At 32.7% G+C, this 20,096-nt stretch overlaps 3 protein-coding genes across 5 annotated transcripts; 2 read left to right on the top strand and 1 right to left on the bottom strand.

Annotated features, from left to right (window-relative positions):
- The first annotated feature begins 3,863 nt into the window (after positions 1–3,863).
- LOC125071720 (probable 18S rRNA (guanine-N(7))-methyltransferase) lies at positions 3,864–5,371 on the top strand. Its single transcript, XM_047682070.1, has 6 exons — positions 3,864–4,022; positions 4,115–4,152; positions 4,237–4,415; positions 4,509–4,702; positions 4,850–5,039; positions 5,113–5,371. Exons 1-6 carry the CDS (start codon positions 3,984–3,986, stop codon positions 5,301–5,303), a joined length of 831 nt encoding a protein of 276 aa, XP_047538026.1. The 5' UTR covers positions 3,864–3,983; the 3' UTR covers positions 5,304–5,371.
- Positions 5,317–6,055, bottom strand: LOC125071721 (ATP synthase subunit C lysine N-methyltransferase). Its single transcript, XM_047682071.1, has one exon. The coding sequence runs from the start codon at positions 5,957–5,959 to the stop codon at positions 5,372–5,374; it is 588 nt and encodes a 195-aa protein (XP_047538027.1). The 5' UTR covers positions 5,960–6,055; the 3' UTR covers positions 5,317–5,371.
- A 467-nt stretch (positions 6,056–6,522) lies between these two features.
- On the top strand, positions 6,523–20,089 carry LOC125071945 (ATP-dependent RNA helicase Ddx1). Of its 3 annotated transcripts, XM_047682389.1 has the most exons (13): positions 6,523–7,050; positions 7,275–7,392; positions 7,472–7,638; positions 7,838–7,969; positions 8,762–8,951; positions 9,450–9,637; positions 10,684–10,808; positions 17,438–17,575; positions 17,944–18,158; positions 18,483–18,598; positions 18,909–19,016; positions 19,553–19,687; positions 19,929–20,089. In XM_047682389.1, the coding sequence occupies exons 1-13, from the start codon at positions 6,601–6,603 to the stop codon at positions 20,031–20,033; spliced, it is 2,187 nt and encodes a 728-aa protein (XP_047538345.1). In that variant the 5' UTR covers positions 6,523–6,600; the 3' UTR covers positions 20,034–20,089. The 3 variants fall into 3 exon arrangements, with proteins under 3 accessions (XP_047538345.1, XP_047538346.1, XP_047538347.1); XM_047682390.1 differs by lacking the exons at positions 17,438–17,575; positions 17,944–18,158; positions 18,483–18,598; ... (1 more) ...; positions 19,553–19,687; positions 19,929–20,089 and adding exons at positions 11,583–11,784; positions 11,892–12,077; positions 14,940–15,005; positions 15,076–15,148; positions 15,383–15,865; XM_047682391.1 differs by lacking the exons at positions 17,438–17,575; positions 17,944–18,158; positions 18,483–18,598; ... (1 more) ...; positions 19,553–19,687; positions 19,929–20,089 and adding exons at positions 11,583–11,784; positions 11,892–12,077; positions 14,940–15,005; positions 15,383–15,585.
- The last annotated feature ends 7 nt before the right edge of the window (positions 20,090–20,096 follow it).

The following is a 20,096-nucleotide window of genomic DNA, read 5'->3' as shown; positions in this document are numbered from 1 at the left end:
TATCTTTTCAAATGTGTCTAATTTTATTCGTAATAAAACCATAATTCAATGGTGTTTCTTATTTATTTATATCAATTTATTACGAATAAATAATTTCAATGTCAGAAGAATATTCTATGCCATCTTACATATCGACCATGTCAAGATATCTTCGTCCTGAAACTTTTAATGTGGAACCTGATACGGCGTCTGCAGATTTGCGATGGTTACACTGGCGGTATACATTTATAAATTTTATCTCAGAAGAAGCTTGTAACGAAACTGATGAAATGAAACTCAAATTATTAATAAATCATCTATCTCCTACCGTGTACTCCTATATACGCGATAATAAATCCTACGAGCATGCCTTATCGTTATTAGATCACATATATTTAAAGCCTAAAAATGAAATTTTTGCTCGATATACTCTAGTTGCTCGAAAGCAAAGACAGGACGAAACTATTACAGAATACGTACGCGCACTGAAATTATTAGCACATGATTGTAATTTTAAAGCAGTGACCCCTGAAGAATATAAGAGTGAATACATTCGTGACGCATTTGTTGCTGGGATCACATCCCAAACAATACGACAGAGACTCTTAGAAAACAATACCTTAAGTTTAGATGAGGCCCTGAATCAAGCGATTGCTTTAGAAACTGCCGAACGAAATTCTCAAGGCTATATAAATAATAATTCTTTTAATCTAAACGCTCTTTCTAAGCAGGAGCAAGAAACGCCAACTCAACAAAACTTAGCTGTAGCAAATTATCCAAGAAAGAAACATTGCTTCTTTTGTGGTGGAAACATTCATCGACGATTTAAGTGTCCTGCTCGTAATGCCACCTGCCAACTTTGCACCAAAACAGGTCATTTCGCCAATGTCTGCCGTAGTAACAAAGAAACACTTAACAACGTTGTAAACGAAGATGCACCTGTCGAAGTTGCTATGATTTCTGCCGCCTCACCTTCTAGTTTAAAAAGAGCTACGGTATCAGTAACAATTAACAATTACGAAGCCGATGCACTTATTGATACTGGTAGTTCAGTAAGTTTCGTAAGCGGTTCTTTAGCGCAAACAATAAACCTGAAAAGAAACCCTTGTAAGCAGGCCATAACTTTAGCCTCACTTAATCACATATCTTTTGTGGAAGGTTCCTGCGTAGCGACAATCAAAATTGGTCAACATATCTATAAACGTCAACCACTCTTAATTGTAAACAATCTTTGTGCAGACCTTATTATAGGGCATGACTTATTACAAAATCATTCAGTGCTTGAATTTCAGTTTGGTGGTAACCAAGGACCGCTGAAAGTCTGCAGTGTTATAGAAGCATCAGTTCCTCCTGCAACTTTATTTAGTAATTTATCTCCTAATATTAGACCGATATCTATAAAATCCAAACGTTACTCTGAAGAAGATTTACAATTTATAAACAATGAAATATCTAAATTACTAGAAGAAGGCGTCATTGAGCCCAGCGTATCTCCATGGCGAGCACAAGTATTAGTTACAGGAGGTGGTTTACATCGAAAGCGGCTTGTTATTGATTATTCGCTTACCATAAACAGATTTACAGAACTAGATGCATTTCCTCTACCTAGCATCGAGTCTGTAATTGAAAAGGTTGCGAAATTTAATTTTTTTAGCCAAATCGACCTGAAAAGCGCTTATCACCAGGTACCAATTTTGTCGTCGGAACGAAAATATACAGCATTCGAAGCATGTGGCAAACTTTATCAATTTTCAAGGATACCTTTTGGGGTAACAAACGGCGTCGCGGCCTTCCAGCGAACATTACAATACATTATCGATACAGAAAAATTAGCAGGAACGTTCGCATATTTAGATGATGTCACAGTTTGTGGTAAGAGTAAAGATGACCACGATAGAAAACTTAATAAATTTATGAATGCAGTTAAGAAATACAAATTAACTCTAAACGAAAGTAAATGTGTCTTTGGAACCGACTCTATAAATCTTTTAGGATACTCAATATATAATAATACGATTAAACCGGACAATGACCGTCTCAAACCACTACTAGATCTTCCAATTCCTACGGATTTACCAACCTTAAAAAGGACTTTAGGTTTATTTGCTCACTATTCGAAGTGGATCCAAAATTTTTCTCAAAAGATCAGACCACTTATTGGTATTAAGCATTTTCCTTTAAACCAGGAGGCTGTTACATGTTTCAACTCTTTAAAGTCAGATGTTTGTAAATCTACTTTGGTAGTGGTCGACGAAAATGCAACATTTATGGTAGAAACAGATGCATCAGAATTTGCCATTGCTTCTACACTCTCTCAAAACGGTCGTCCGGTTGCCTTTTTCTCGCGAACTTTGACTGACTCGGAGTGCAAACAATCTTCTATAGAAAAGGAGGCAAGTGCAATCGTTGAATCTCTGCGTAAATGGCGGCATTATTTAACGGGTAGGCATTTCTTGCTTTTAACTGATCAACAGTCTGTAGTATTCATGTTCAATCAAAAACATTCAAGCAAAATAAAAAATGAAAAAATTGAAAGATGGAGGCTTGAACTTTCCAGTTTTAAATTTGAAATTATTTATCGACCTGGTAAGGATAATACGGTTGCTGACACTCTATCTAGAGTATGTGCTCATATTAATTTTGATAATAGTAAGTTGAAAGAAATTCATGAACTTCTTTGTCACCCCGGTGTAACAAGATTAGCACACTGGGTAAAAACGAAAAACCTTCCATACTCTATCAATGATATAAAACTTATAACTACTTCCTGTAGAGTGTGTGCTGAAATCAAGCCTCGTTTTAATAAAAATAAATATCAACTCATTAAGGCTACTTCTCCATTTGAACGATTGAACATCGATTTTAAGGGACCTTTGCCGTCCAATACGCAAAATAAATATATGTTAACGATTATTGATGAATACAGCCGATTTCCATTCGCTTATCCCTGCAAAGATATGACTGCAACGACTGTAATTAAATGTTTAAAGGATCTTTTCTTTATGTTTGGCACTCCGCTTTATGTACACTCAGACAGAGGAGCGACATTTATGTCTGAACAATTGAAGCAATTTCTTTACTCTCTTGGGATAGCTTGTAGTCGAACAACTCCATATAATCCCCAGAGGAATGGACAAGTTGAAAGACTTAATGGAACTCTTTGGAGAAACATACAATTATACCTCCGATCTAAAGATATGGAGATATCAGATTGGGAAAAAGCTTTACCAGTGGCTTTACACTCCATCAGGTCACTTTTATGTACTAGTACTAATGTAACTCCTCACGAAAGAATGTTCAACCATGCCCGAAGAACTTCAAATGGCGAATCATTTCCTTCTTGGATGTTAAATCCAGGACCTGTTTTAATGAAAAAGAACGTGAGAGCTACTAAGTACTACTACTAAGTAGTAGTAGTTGAAGAAGTAGAATTACTCCAGCCCAACCCGCAATATTCGTATGTTAGATTGCCAGACGGAAGAGAAACTACAATTTCTAACAGACAATTGGCTCCACTACCAGAAAATTTAGAAGATTGTAATGAAGAACATGAAATCCAAAATTCTGAAAATATTCAAGATGAAAATCCCATTCCTAACCAAGAATCTGATGAATACAATCAACCTCCTGAACTCCCTTCCACGAGTTCGTCATTCAAAGAACGTCGTTCGACACGGCAGCGAAGAATGCCGAACTATTTAAACGATTACGTTGTCTTGAGGGAGGGGGTGAATGACATATAATATTTAAAAGTAAATGAATGTCATTTATTATCTTTTCAAATGTGTCTAATTTTATTCGTAATAAAACCATAATTCAATGGTGTTTCTTATTTATTTATATCACAACACATGATAATTATTGACAGTTGACACTTATGACAGTCGTAAGAAAATGTGTGGATATGTTAAAGCTTATAGAATAATTTAAGGTTATGTTTATTTGTTATTGAAGACTTTAAAAGTGGTATCGAGAAAAATAACGTTAAATATTCCTAAACAAATATGTCCAAAAGACCTGAACATCAAGCCCCACCTGAATTTGTAATATCCGTATTTTAAATTGAATATGCAATATTAATATTTTATTTATAAAATAATCTCCTTATTAATTTTGGTGTAATTTTTGCTTTTAGTTCTATAATGAAGACGAAGCCAGAAAATATACTCAAAAGTAACTATAACATTACAACATCTATTTCTATATATAATATATTTTTTTAATTGTGTATATAATTATTTGCTATCAAAATTTTAGCTCCCGAATCATAGATATTCAAGCACAAATGACTGAGCGATGTATGGAACTGTTGCTTTTGCCAGATGACACATCTTGCCTATTGCTGGATATTGGTTGTGGTTCAGGATTATCTGGAACAGTACTTGAAGAATGGGGACATATGTGGATTGGCCTAGACATTTCTCCATCTATGTTAGGTGGCATATTTTTAACATTAGTACCAGAAAGATTATTAGATGCAATATACATGATTCCTAAGTATTAATATTAATTCCAATTTCTCCTTTCAGATGTTGCTTTAGAAAGGGAAACAGAGGGGGACTTGGTACTAGCAGATATGGGTGAAGGAGTCCCATTTAAGGCTGGTAGCTTTGATGGTGCAGTATCTGTGTCAGCTCTCCAGTGGCTTTTTAATGCTGATAAAAAATCACATCAGCCAGTCAAGAGGTTATACAAATTCTTCAGTTCTTTATATGCATCATTAGTAAGTTTATTATGATTGTGATGATTTTTTATGTAACTTTTGATATCCTATTAATAGACAATAAACTAACGTTTTATTTTCTAAATAATATGACTATTCATATGTATTAGTATTACATGTATTTAAATGGAATCTTATTTTTAACAGTCGCGATCAGCAAGGGCAGTATTTCAGTTCTATCCAGAAAATGAAAGTCAATTAGACCTTGTCACTTCACAAGCTATGAAAGCGGGTTTTTATGGAGGTGTTGTTGTTGATTTCCCAAATTCTGCAAAAGCTAAGAAATTCTTTCTTGTACTTATGACTGGAGGTGCTGCACCTTTACCACAAGCATTAGGTAATACAAATTTTTTACATGATAAGTCATTCATAACATGAAGACCAATTGATTTTTAATAATATTTTTATAGGTACTGAAGAAAGTGATAATTCTTTGCAAATTAAATATGCAAAACGAGAAGCCTGTAAAGCAGCACGAGGCAAACCTCTCAAAAACACACGGGCATGGCTTCTTGATAAAAAAGAAAGGAGACGGAAACAAGGAAAAGAGACTAAACCTGATACTAAATATACAGGCAGGAAAAGAAGTGGTCGTTTTTAATGTTTATTTTCTATCTAATTATATTGTAAGGTACATAAATATATCAATAAAATATATTTAATACATAATTATCTTTTTACAATATATTTCCAAACAGTGTCAACACCATGTCCAATAGTTTCAATTGGAATCATATTTGGTAAGGGAAATCTACAAGCTACAACAAGAGTCCCGTCATTCGCTTCTTGTATTAGTTTTTTCTCAAAATCTTCCATCATTTGTTCTACACCAAATATAACAATATTGTTGTAAGGCATTAGGTCAAATTTCCACAAGTTTCGTCTATAAAATGTAGCTCTTCTATACTGACTATTTAAAAGTGCTGAAATTCTAGAATAGTAGACTAGAACTGGATTTAACTCTACTCCATCTGCTTTGAATCCTAATTTGGCAGCAGTTAGAACTATTCTGCCATCACCAGAGCCTACGTCCAGTAATCTTCCAGTTCGACCATTTAATGCAGTAGTAACTCCTAATAATTGATTGTTAGTTGCAGGCACGTAAGGAAGACAAATTTTTCTAAAGGCCGGTGACACAAATGGTATACATATAACACTCACACCTAAAGCTAAGCCGCCTGTCGTATATATTAAAGCCTTTCCAAATGATGACGTTTTAGTAGTAGTTTTTGAACTTGAGGTTAATTCAAAATCCATTTCTATTCAACATAGGGTTTTTGTTAATTAAAAAAGAACTAGAATAATGATTTTAAGGTTATTCATATGTATTATCATTTTCACTTGACACTTGACAACTTTGGGAAACAGCTGTTTATATGTCATTGTCATTACAATTCCTGTACATTGAAATAATTATCCATTAAACTAAGAATTAAATTAAATTAAGCACTTAATGTAACTTGTTGGAATTAAATTGAAGTAATGATTTTGGCAGCTGTAACTTATTCTATTTTGTTTAACATACATTAAATTTGAAATCAACAGTCCAATATTATCTTTTTTTAAACTTTTTATTTAAATAGCTATTTTAGTATATTTATTATTTAGTAATGCTATATATATATAGCATTACTAAATACGAATATGAATATCAATGAGGACTTTATAATAATTTATTTCTTATAAATATAAATTCTTTATTTCTGATCCAATATGGATTCACCGGAACACCGGCGGTGTTTATGTACTCTGTATCGGTATTGGTAACTGGAGTGCCAAGTAAATGTCAAGTCTATATCATCAATGTTTCATTCCGTCATTCGTCAGAATCAGAATTGGTATCGTAGAGCAACCGGCAAGAAAATTATAAACAATTGTACATCATATAGATTTATAAAATGACTGCTTTTGAAGAATTCGGAGTGCTTTCCGAGTTAGGCAAGGCGATTGATGAAATGGACTGGAATCTTCCAACAGATGTTCAGGCTGAAGCTATTCCGCTTATTCTAGGCGGCGGTGATGTGCTTATGGCTGCTGAGACCGGTAGTGGTAAGACCGGTGCTTTCTGCCTTCCAATTTTACAGATAGTTTGGGAAACTTTAAAAGATATTCAAGAAGGAAAAACTAGCAAGGTGATATCTCCAGTTTCGACGGAATGGACAATGTCACTATTCGATCGCACTGATGCATTAGCCGTCACTCCAGATGGTTTACGATGCCAATCACGGGATCAGAATGGATGGCACGGGTGCAGGGCTACTAAGGGTGTTCACACGAAGGGAGCATACTATTATGAAGCTACTGTAACAGATGAAGGCTTATGTCGTGTAGGGTGGTCTACACAAGCTGTAAGCTATTAATTCAATTACTTCCTCATTTATAGTATAATAGATGCAACCTTCTTTTCTTACATACAAAAAAACATATTTTTGTTGAATAATAAGTCCAAATAAAATTGTGCAACATTGCATAATACACAAAAAAGTAGCATACCAACTAAGATCTTGTCCAATCTAAAAAATTTTTATTTTCAAATTTAAAGCATTTTTTTATTGTTTTTTTTACAAAACAGGCAAGATTAGATTTGGGTACAGATAGCCTTGGCTATGGTTTTGGTGGTACAGGCAAGAAATCAAATGCTAAAAATTTTGAGGACTATGGCAAAGCTTATGGGAAAAATGATGTTATTGGTGAGAAATTTATATATTATAATATAATATTTTAAATGTTATTGTTGACTTTATAAAATAAATCATAACATAATTTCAGGTTGTTTCTTAAATTTGAACAACGGTGACATTTCTTACACAATAAATGGTGAGGATATGGGTGTAGCATTTAAATTAAATCAGTCAAGACGTTGTGACTGTTACTTCCCAGCTATTGTATTAAAGAATGCTGAGATGAGCTTCAATTTTGGCAGCACACCATTTAAGGTAAATAAGTAAGGTAACAGTACCAAATGGTATCTTTAAAATTTAATTAAGTATGATAAAAAAAACAATCAAAGGAAATCTTATAGAAAATTTGTTACAAACATTATTGATTTCATGATACATATATTACATAATTAACTTAATATATAAGTAATGTAAAATGTTAATAAATATATACTAAAAATTTTATTTATTTCAGTATCCTCCAAAAGGGGATTACATAGGAATATCTCGGGCATCAAAAGATTGTGTAAAACAGAATATTGTATCAGCTGTTGCATCTACTGGAGCTAAACAAGTCAACAATGCTCCCCAGGCCATAATAATAGAGGTATAACAGATTTCTGTTGTATTGTTAGACATATTAAAAAATATGTCATTTTATTATAAGTGGTCTCATGCGCACTACCACTGCCCATAAACATTCCTTATACCACCAATGTGCCACAAAACATGGGTGCTAAAATGTTTTGTCCCTTGTGTCGATAGTAAAGCTAACTCGCTCACCATACTAAAAGGAACACATAAATACAAAAAAAGTCTGTTTGTGGGTAAAATATAAGATGTGTGTGGATACCAACCTACCTAGACTTGCCTTAAGCCATACCACAAACAAAATTTTTAAAACACCATACAAAAGCTCAAAAAATATTCTTGCTTAATAAAAAAATAGCTCATTTATTTTGGATATTATGTTTAATATAATATTGAGCTACAACAATTTGCAGAATTATAATCATATTAGTAAACCAAACTTTCAAACTGCCCTGGTTTTTCATTAATAAAATGCATGTTGACTAATGAACAATGAGAGTTTGGGTTCAATGCACCAATTAAAAGAACAACTAGTCTGACTTTTTGCATTAGATATATACTCTATTCCAACCATAATAGGAAAAAAAAACCAAATAAAAAACCTTGAACGTCGACGAAATTGTTATTGGAATTTTAGTGTTTTATTATAAATAAAGGTATTATTACCTTTCATAAAATCATAAAATCTTAGTAGTGCACAATATAGCCTAGTTATTAGGAAATCGCATGAAATAAGTAAATCTAAGGTTTGTTTAGGTGTTAGGTTCGATGCTAAAGTTATCTATATGATATTAATTTATAATTCTAGCCATCAAGAGAATTAGCAGAACAAACATGTAACCAAATAACATTGTTCAAAAAATATCTAGACAATCCCAAAGTAAGAGAACTACTCGTTGTTGGGGGCATTAACGTGAAAGATCAAATTAATCAGTTGAACTCTGGTGTGGATATTGTTGTCGGTACACCTGGCCGACTTGAGGATCTTATTCAAGGAGGTATGGAAAAAAATAATTGTGTAAAAATATTGATTATAATTTTTAGAAGATTTCAATAAAAATAAAATAATAAATCCTACAAACGTAATTGCAAACAAGCAAACTTCATCGGATAGTGATTGGCCTCTAAAATAAGGATCAACCGATGTTATTAATACTAAGATATATAATTATATTATTATTTTTATTAAATTTTTGTGTGTGCCTGTAATTACATTAGAATAATCTCCTTTGAATCATGGTATTATTGAGGTTTCATATTAGAGTGGGATTTGTTCATCCAGATGTTCTGGATGGTCAGTCCTAGTTCTGCGATTAATTGTTACTGTAACAAAATCAAACCATGTTAGGAATTGTTGACATGGTGACCACATACCACCAGGTGGTTCATCGGCCTAATCGCCTACATATTTTATAGAATGTAAACCAACATTGCCCACTATATGAAATCATAAATCTTACTTTAGAAGTATTCAAGTAATTTTATTTATTTTTTAGGTTATTTAGCATTGACTCATTGCCGCTTCTTTGTACTGGATGAGGCTGACGGTCTCCTCAAGGCTGGCTGCGGCGAACTCATTGAGAGGCTTCACAGACAAATACCAAAGATCACGTCGGACGGTCGCCGCCTACAGATGGTTGTTTGCTCAGCAACATTGCACGCTTTCGAAGTCAAGAAAATGGCGGTATGATATTACTTTTACTTAGTAAGTAATTAGAATATTAATATGTGACGCAACTGAAAGCTGTTCGTGTCGAACTTTAATTTTATAGAGAAACATTTTCAACTGTTTTTGGAATAGACTTTAAATATTCTTTAATTTGCATGATGCAAGCGGCGATAGAATCTGTTTTTTTTTATGTTATTGGTTGGCGGACGAGCATATGGGCCACCTGATGGTAAGTGGTCACCACCGCCCATATTCAAAGGCGCTGTAATAAATATTAACCATTTCTTACATCACCTATGCGCCACCAACCTTGGGAACTAAGATGTTATGTCCCTTGTGCCTGTGATTACACTGGCTCACTCACCCTTCTAACCAGAACACAACAATACAGAGTACTGTTATTTGGCGGTAGAATATCTGATGAGTGGGTGGTACCAACACAAACAGGCTTGCACAAAGCCCTTCCACCAAGTAATTCAGTGATTCAGTGAGTTTACCTTTAAATTATGATTTCGAATGATAATTTAGGTTAAGATTTCGTTACAATTATTTAATGTGTATACACGTAAGAAAAAAATCTAGGAGTTGTACTGTTAGGGGATTTTTGTTATGCGTATTCATTAGTCGAGCCCCAAGCTTGATTGAAGGGTTGTCTTCAGACAGGCCACTAAGTCGCTCCCAAATAAGGGCATTACAATAAAAAAGTATGCAATTAAATGCAATAATAAAAAAATAAAAAATAGTTTACTAAAAAAGATGAATAAATGATAAAATAATTTAAAAATATTTGTGTATTAAGTTACGCGCGTTAATATTAATACTTTTTCATAGTACTAGTTTTATAGTTATATAATGTAATTTAGGGTTTTTCTTCAATATAATACACTATTAGTATTTGACGAGTAAAGATATACTATACTATACATACCCCAGTATATATTTATCCAATTTTAACAACTAACATCGTAATGTAATTTTTTGTTTGTCATTTCCGTATATTATTAAATTAAACGTAACTAAGGAAGTATAAATTGAACATTGTAAAAATATCGCTATAACAGGAAAAGCTGATGCACTTCCCGACGTGGGTGGACCTGAAGGGCGAGGACGCGGTGCCGGAGACCGTGCACCACGTCGTCGTCAACGTCGACCCACAGCGCGACCGCGGCTGGGAGACGCAGCGCAGGTAGACACGCACACACGCACACACACACACACACACATAATCCACCTTCGCCCTGGCCAGCCCCGGGATCCAATGCGCCCAACCTTTCACAAATCACGGCTTTTCAGTTCGATTCGAACATACATCGCAGACAAATTATCGTTTCATATTTATAAAAACAATATTAATTTAACATCTATGAACGCAAACTCATTCTCGCGTAGAAGATTTTAATTTCTATCCACCTGAGCGTTTATAGTGCGATTCTATAAATACCATGATCGATTTCGAATTCACTACCGTATCCGAACTCACTTCAAGAGTCAATTTGATTTAACAATATTTGGTATTCTGTAACAATACGTCATACCATGTGAAGAGAGATGCGAGAGGTGAGAGCACATGCATAAGCACTCTTGTTTTTAAGAAAACTTGTCAATGGCATACTTCTAAAAAAACGAAATTGAACAAAATAGTGACGTCATATTTTATGCCAAATATTTAACGAATAATTCATATTTAGTTCGAAATGCTAAATGAGAATATCTTTACTATTGTTTGTGTTTGCAAAAAAAAATACGTTATCAATGTCGACCTCTAGGTATTACGTAAAATTTGAAGTTATAAAATATAATTTTCAACGTGCATTTCATTGTTCTCAAAATATATATAACTTAATAAAGAAACCCCGAAGATGGAGTAAGTACATTATTTTATATTTTGCTTTGTTAGTGCCTAGTAATGGTAATAATGGAACTTCTTTACTGACTCACTTTCTTCTTTAATGTTTTTCAGTCTCGTTGAGCGTGTTTCGCACCCGTCGTCAGCCCAAGTAGAGGCTTTAGTATCCTTTTTAGAGGATAGACCTAGCCTGGCAAAGGGACTTATGAAAAACCGTAACGCCAAAGCCAGAGCTATTAAAGAATGGGAGAAAATTTCCGCCATATTAAATTGCTCTTGTGGGGGAACAATTAAATCTAGACAAAAATGGATGAAGGTATGAGCTATCATAACATAATCGTGCATTTATAAGACGATAATAAAGTTATTTTTAAAATAATAATAATGCATGCAGAATGAACTTTTACCTTTCTCCTTGCCTAGTATTGGTCAGATAAAAAAAACGCCGTTAAAAAGAAATGTGCTGCACGTAATGCTGCCAGACTCGGGACTGGTGAGGGAGTGGAAGAAGTTCCTGAGTTATCAGAAATTGAAGAGAGGATATTGGCACTAATGCGTGGAGGTGGACTTGGAGGTGGCGATGAACATCTGCAGTTGAAAGTTTTTGACGTTAGTTTGATTTGATTAATTATTTCCTTGTAGACTTGGTATTTTATATATAATTATATGGGTAGGTAGGTATTGTCATTATGCACCATAATTTCGGAGGAACCAATAGTTTCTGACTTTCTATCCTAAAAAAACATGTTTTCAATATAAACGATAATGCCTTATTTTCTATAGAACTTTGCTCCACTCAAAAAATCCGAGAGAGTTTTTCCGGAGTTACCGAGCACGACTTATACAGAGTGGCGACGACGATATCACATTAAATTAAACATGTAACAAAAAATAATATGACGAAAAATAAAAATATGTAATTTTCAAACAAAATAATTCACGCGGAAATTAAAACTAAATATAACACCATTTCACAAAATTAGTTCACTAAGCTGTCGTCACTAACAAACGGCAACACGGCGGTGTCAGTAGTACATAGTGACGATTAGATAGGTAGTTGCTGCATTACGATCAAAGTGTCCGATTATTTGTCCTTTGTGGAAGCGTCTTGTCTCCATAGTTATTTAGCAAAAATATAGTATCGCTTTTATCTACTTACTTCATCAGTTAAGATATTTATTTATCATATCGGTATACTACGAAGCCGTAAAGTTCACACGCGATATTATTTGATTTAGAAAAAAATAACAAAAAAGCATCTAATTTCGCACATTGAAGACTTTAATGATCACAATTAACCTAAAATACAAAGGACAATTTCCTTTCCTTAGCCTTGAAAAAAATAATCTTATAAACGTACCAATAAATAAACAAAATAAAAATTCATAGGGTACCAAATTGTAGTTCGCTAAGACTACTCACTAAGGATACTAATACAGGACAAAATGCGTGTTTGCGTGAGCGGTTTATCTGCTCGACCAGTTCTCAACTAAGGGTGATGCATACTCATGCACAGGTGCAGGTGCGTTGTATTTTTTCGTTTGACATTTCTATTTATTAACATCGAATAGCACATGAGCCAAAAAAATAATTTGAAATAGTATTTATGTAAAATAGTTTTAATATGGTTTACTGTACAGTGTTTATGAATAATAATAATACAAAAAGAACAAATAATAGGGTATTCTACTATGTTTGAAAAAGTACTTCAAACTATTGATTTTCCCAATAAAAAGTTACAAAAATATATTTGGGCAAAATAAACACGTTTTCTTGCCGCAAAAACGCTGTCAGTCATTTTGATGACGTAATATTGGTAAAAACAACAGTTGTGTATGTACGATTAGCACTCATTCAACGTTAACAGCTATAAATATTTGGTGTTTTTGGGAAAATAATGAATAATAATCGCTACCGTTGGTGAAAAGTGTACAAACACTAGCATTAAAATTACAGAAAAGTTGTTTGTCAAAGTGCCAAATGATATTGAAATGGCAGTTTTTGTCTATATGACGTCACACCATCGCGGCTCGTGTTTTAGGTCATTTGATATATGGTCAGACTAAAAATTACGTTTTAATTATAATATAACAAAATAATAATGAGTTTATATGACTTAAAATCAAAATATTTAAGTATATTTCTAGTACATATACCTAAATTTTTAGCAAATTTCACAATTTATTTTTCACTACGAAAAGTACCCAATTGAAAAGGCATAACAAATTATTTAAAATAAAAACATAATCTTTAAAGTAAGTAATTTGTAAACAATATCTTATTAACGTAACATAACAACGATGTTTACAAATTACTATCTTATTTTTTTAATAAAGTGTTGTTTATAATTAGAAATAAAAGTGTTTTGTTTATTAAATGTTATTATTCTGTGTCAACCCTACCAGAATCAGTTATAATAATTTTGCCCGCTTAACGGTTAAGTAGAATTAGGCTGCGATATCAAACACTATCGCGTCACACTTATTAATATTAAGTACAATTTAGTTGTAACTACGTGAAGTTTCATAGTTCAATTGCATTCTAAAACGAATATTTTACTCACCCAACGTAGTAGTAGATGATGTTATTGTGGTTTAAATTTCCAAATTAAAAAAAAAATGAACACTTTAAAATTTATTAATGTATTTCATTAAATTTAGTTCATAAGTAAGAGAATAGTCTACTTAATACTTAAATTTTGGTAACAGACGTACTTACATCTTAATAAGTAATTTCTTGTGTCATATATGCACATTGCCTTAAATAATATCTCCGATACTAAATAAAAAAATAATAATCTATGACTAAGTTACTGAATGTATTTGATTGTTATTTTTTGTTTGGTCTTTACTAAGAGGTATCATTATTAAATGTGTTGACGTCATCGCCACATTATATAGCATTTTATTTAAGCCTTTTCGATGAAAACTAAAATAAATCTAAATGTCTTTTGAACTTGCCATCTTTTTCGTATTTGTAAATCCAAGAAAAATAGTGACATTCAGGGATTTTTTAATGTATTGTGTAGGTATCACTTTTGCGTTCTTAGTCTTATTCGGTTACTGTTTCCGCTATATCCTGATCATTACAAAACCCAGCGGCATAGACCCTACTCTAACATAACCGTCTGGCGTACTGTCAAATATTATATAACACTCGGTTCGGCAAGTAAAAAATTAAAATCAGAATGAATACTGACATTTTGTCAACAGTGATCTTATTGAGAATTCTAAATTCCCATCCTTAGTAACTAATATGGGGGAGGGGGAGGGGGAATCGGTCTTTGTCCTTTATATTACATTTTTATATTTATTATATTATTATAATATATTATCCATTAGTAACAATATTCTGCGATATTTGTATAATATTTCACAAAATTTATTCTGTCAATAATCAACTGTATTTTTTTTTACGTATATGTAAATTTTGAGTATTAATGACAAATAAATAAACTAAGACTGTTTTTAGGATAATGTGAATGACATTGATGTTGAGTCAAAAATTACGATAAACCGGTCACCACTGCTAAATCAGGTAAGATTATAAATAAGGATTAAATATAGTACTTGCTTAAGGGTAGATTGATTTTAATTTATTTTTTCAGCCCTCTTCAGAACTTACAAGGCAAGACTATGCAACAGCAGCAAGTCATAGCGACAATGCCAGTGCAATTTCGAGTAATTGCTTTATTTTATTTTGGTTAATTCAGACCCATTGGTTGCAGGATATGTTATTGCGTCTTATATAAGCAATTAGGAATTGAAGGCATGGTTTTGGTTTTTATATTAAAAAACAAACGACACCACAAATAAAAATTTTTACATTATTATTTATAAATTTGTTTATATTATGGAGTGGTTAATGTATTATTTTTTTATAAAATAATATAATTAGTTTGATTTACTTTTAAGCTCCTAAGCGTCGCACATTTCGGACTGTCAAAAGATCACCACCATCAAGACGCCCTCAGTATAGCAGCATAGCTGATAAATTATTGAAGTTGGAAGACCAGCGGCTAGCTCATGAAGGTAGAGTTGTAAAGGTGATGGAAGAGATGGCCCGAACTCAAAACGTGCTGGCAGAGGGAGTCAAGGCTCAAGCAGAAGCACAAAAGGCTCTGGGAGAGGGACTCAAGGTTCTGGGAGAGGGCTTGAAGTCTCTGGCGGAATCAATGAAAATATATAATTAAATAATTTGCTTATTTTGTAAAATTTGAAAAAAAAGACTGGCAAATGGTGATGGTAAGTATTTACCATCGTCCATAAAAATTAGCAATGTATTGTTTGTTAAATCTACGATGACATCCCACTCTTTTTCGCCATCGTTTCAGTGCGATTGTACAATTTAAGGAGTGGGAAATCTATTACTATGTGACCACACGATCTTAAGTTTAAAAAGAGAAAATAATTGATTTCAACTGGTAATATGCTCTAGTACATATCACTGATTTAAAATTAGAATATTATTCTTTCAATGAGAAATATTTGTATTATTATTTTTAAATAATAATTATTTTTAAATAAAAGTATTTTTATTTACAATTTAAACCTCACGAGGGCCCTGCGTTTAATACATATACCGTGATGATGGCAACATGTTTTAACATGCATCTTCGTACGTTAAAAAAGATATAAAAGGATAGAATTGAACTACATATAACATATTAACCAACCTAATACCGGATATGGGATTAATACGTTTTGTCTCGTGTGTCTGTAATTTTGGCATAAGTGCCAAACAGTTATTTCTAATACTACAAGTTAGTAATCAATTAGTAATATCTGAGACGCAAGTTTAGACTATAATTATTATCGTTAGTCAGAATCCAAGTAAAAATCCAAGAGAAATGATTAGCTTACTAGGTTTTCATTTAAACAGATCTTCGTCTGTAGATCTTCTTCACTGAAAATTGAAGCAAGCTAAACTGCGCGATTGCATATACTGTAAAGGGAGCGTGCTATTATTATTTCTGAGACAGTATCAGGATGATAGTGTAATAGTTAAACTATAGTCTTGCGTGATGTAATAGTAGTGATTTACTATGATCACGATCAATACTATCATACCACGTAGCAAGTAATTTAATTTAATTTTTATGCAATTAAAATATTGTCATTATTTATTCCCAGAATTCCCTGAGATAAATTCATAAAAAAAGTAATTTAATTGCAAGACACACTTATTATTTAATAAATATACAACTACAATGTAGTTCGTTAATTGAATAAATTTATTTTTATGATATAATTGTTGAATATAAAACTGTAATGAGTAGGGTACTACCCTCTTACGTTGCATAAACATGTAATTCATTGAGATCGGCATCGAAAGTCTACAAAATTAAATTAAAATAGATACATAGTGTCAACATGATTAATATTTAATAAATTTAGTATGTCAATAACTTTAAAATTACTATAATATTTTTTTAAACGTGAAATCCTATATATTATATTTTCTCATTGTCCCGCGTTCTTAATATTGTTACGATTTTACCGTCACTGCTCCAGGGGTATAATTTAAAAGAATTTCATACATGCTTAAATTACCCATTAATGTCAAATAAAAAAGATAACATCAAAAATTCGTTGGCATTACTTATTCTCAAAAATTAACGTTACTATAGATTTATTTCTAGTTACAGAATACCAAATAGTGTTTTGACTGAAAATTCTGGAGTGTAATCAAAATTGAGGTTTACAGACTAGCACTACTGTACGTATTTGCGCGATTATTATAAATTCGTCACGTATACTAACAATAGAATGCATCATAGAATTAGTTCAAAATTACTGAGTGCAAAGTTTATAAGACCATAGCTTAAACGGCGTCCGAGAGGGTCTTAGTGCTGAACGCAGCGTACAAAAATTTTTTTTCCTAAAAGATACGCATAATTCATAATTTTGTAGTTATAAAGTAGGATAATGATAGAAATATCATAAATAATTTATTTCCTTTTCTTGTAGCCAAATAATGACGGATGGCGTGCATGCGAAAGATAATATTCGCAGCGGGAACACCACTCCGGAGACACTATCTGAGGCTGTGAAAATTCTCAAAGGAGAATATTGCGTACGAGCCATTCGAGAACACAAAATGGATAGGTTCGTAATTACTGTATTATGAAGATGTTTTTTTATGTTCCTTATAAAGTGACATAATATGCAAGACAACTTAAATATTATTTGACAATTTAATAAAAAAAAAGTTAATAAGTTTGGTCTTAAGCCCTGGGTTTCAAAACAATGAACGCGATCGATCTACAAAAGAATAATCGGATGTTTGTCTTAAGAAACTTTTAGTGCCTTTGAAAAGTACATACCCAGTCCGTCTTGCGTATTCTCTCTTGCTTGTCGTATAAGATAGAGTACTGCGTTCGCGTATGCATGAATTCTCTATGCGTAGTTGGCACCTCATTTAAATTGATCCACTTGGCTGAACTAGAATTTTAAGGATATTAATAAATTTTCAGAGCAATTATCTTCTGCCGTACAAAACTGGACTGCGATAACTTAGAGCGGTATTTGAAGTCTTTTAAAAACGAGTTCTCGTGCGTGTGTCTGCATGGAGACCGCAAGCCTGCTGAGCGGAAGGCTAACTTAGAACAGTTCAAGCAGAAGCAGGTCAAGTTCCTCATCTGCACCGATGTCGCCGCTAGAGGAATCGATATTTCCGGACTACCTTTTAGTAAGTTATCAAGATTAGTACGAGTTGCTGAACCGGATTCGTCTTGCTGTAAATTACTACACATAATTCTTATAAAGATTCCTGAAATTATTTCTATGATTTTGAAAACATAAATTTACGAGTTAATTATGAGATAAATTTGATGTATAGATCTGTTCACTCATGAAGGCGCGCCCGCCAACTTTAAAGTATCGGCGATCAATAAATGCGAACGGAATTATCATTAAAAATATATTATGTAACTTGTTCGTATAAAAAAGTTAAAAATAAAGTTTTATCGGTGTTTAAAAAAAACTAAATATTTAAAGAATTTTATTATTTCAGTGATCAATGTGACATTACCAGACGAGAAATCAAATTATGTACATCGCATCGGTCGAGTGGGCCGAGCTGAACGAATGGGATTGGCCATAAGTCTCGTATCCACTGTGCCAGAAAAGGTAAATAAGATACTTTTAAAATAATCTAATATAACGGAAACTTTAATCTAAAATATACAAGATTACCGATTATTATTCAATAATATGAATAGTAAACACACAATACAAACAATAACAAAAACCCTTGAATTGTTGTATGTTGATGTTTATTTTACAAATCTTGTATTCAACAAGGAACTTATTGGAAAAGACGAGCAAGAAAGTTTTGAAAAGTTGCACGTTTTTATTCTTACTACTTTATAAAAAAATAGGTTAATTTATGTATGTATCTTATGTAAATAATCAACTATTTCTATATTTTTGTTATAAGGTGTGGTACCACGGCGAATGGTGTTCATCGCGAGGTCGGAACTGCTGGAACACTAATCTAGTTGATGACAGACCTAAAGGTTGCTGCATGTGGTATAACGAGCCACAGGTAATTACTCTTATATAAAACCATTGACTTATCTGTATTCTACTAGACGCGCTGTTCAGTAGTGAGATTTTGCATACTAAGTTACGGTCAATTGTAAAAATATTCTTTCAGAGAACAATAAAGTCTTTTGTTTTTTTCTAGCTCCTAACCAAAATCTGTTATATTACTTATATGTTCTTCCAATTATTGTAATATCTGTGTACTTAATAAGTTAATACCATTACAAAGATGACCATTATCAAATCAAATCACTATAATACTCTCAGAGACAAACGAAAAAGGATAAAAACTAATGTGCCACATCGCCCGCTTTCTTTCCCTTTTTCGTCACTGTAACACAAGTTTTATTTTGAACAGCTTGTGTAGTATTATACATATAAGTCTATCTATAAAACTAACTAGGCTTGCGTGAATTGCTCTTTAAACTTTTTTGCAAGCCGACCTCCAATTCAGTTTACACACGAACTTTTATTAGTACTCTACCAAAAACCTCCAATGAATTATTTACAAACAAAGATTATTTATTTTAATTTTAGTACCTTGCGGATATTGAAGACCATTTGAATATAACAATACAGCAAATAGAGACTGATATGAAAGTACCAAGTAACGAGTTTGACGGAAAAGTTGTTTATGGTCAAAAAAGAACACAAGTTGGTTCTGGCTATCAGGTAAGCTACAATAGAATATGTATGTCTTTATTATGTTAACGGATATTGTAAATTTAAAAAAAAATAAACTACTTTATTTAGTGTTTTTTTTTTGTCACAAGTGTAGTAAAGGCCTCTAAATTTAGGACTTTGTGTATAAATCGAATCATATATTCTAAAATAAACCAAAAATTATTTTGTAGAAATATCGTTGCTTTAGATTATAAGTTTGATATTAACTACATTTCTTATATTATTTAAGGATCACGTCACTCAAATGGCGCCGGTGGTTAGATCCCTACAAGAATTGGAGTCTCAAGCACAGCTGTATTACCTAAAGATGCATCATAATGTGGCAGTGGCGTAATATGAACATTTAAACTGTATTTATTATAAGCTCATATACACAGCATGAGCAATAGCCTTATAC

The sequence above is a fragment of the Vanessa atalanta genome, chromosome 20 (genome assembly GCF_905147765.1).
Source record: "Vanessa atalanta chromosome 20, ilVanAtal1.2, whole genome shotgun sequence".
NCBI lineage: Eukaryota > Metazoa > Arthropoda > Insecta > Lepidoptera > Nymphalidae > Vanessa > Vanessa atalanta.
The sequence above is the reverse complement of the archived record's forward strand: the minus strand, read 5'-3'. Positions and strand labels throughout refer to the sequence as shown.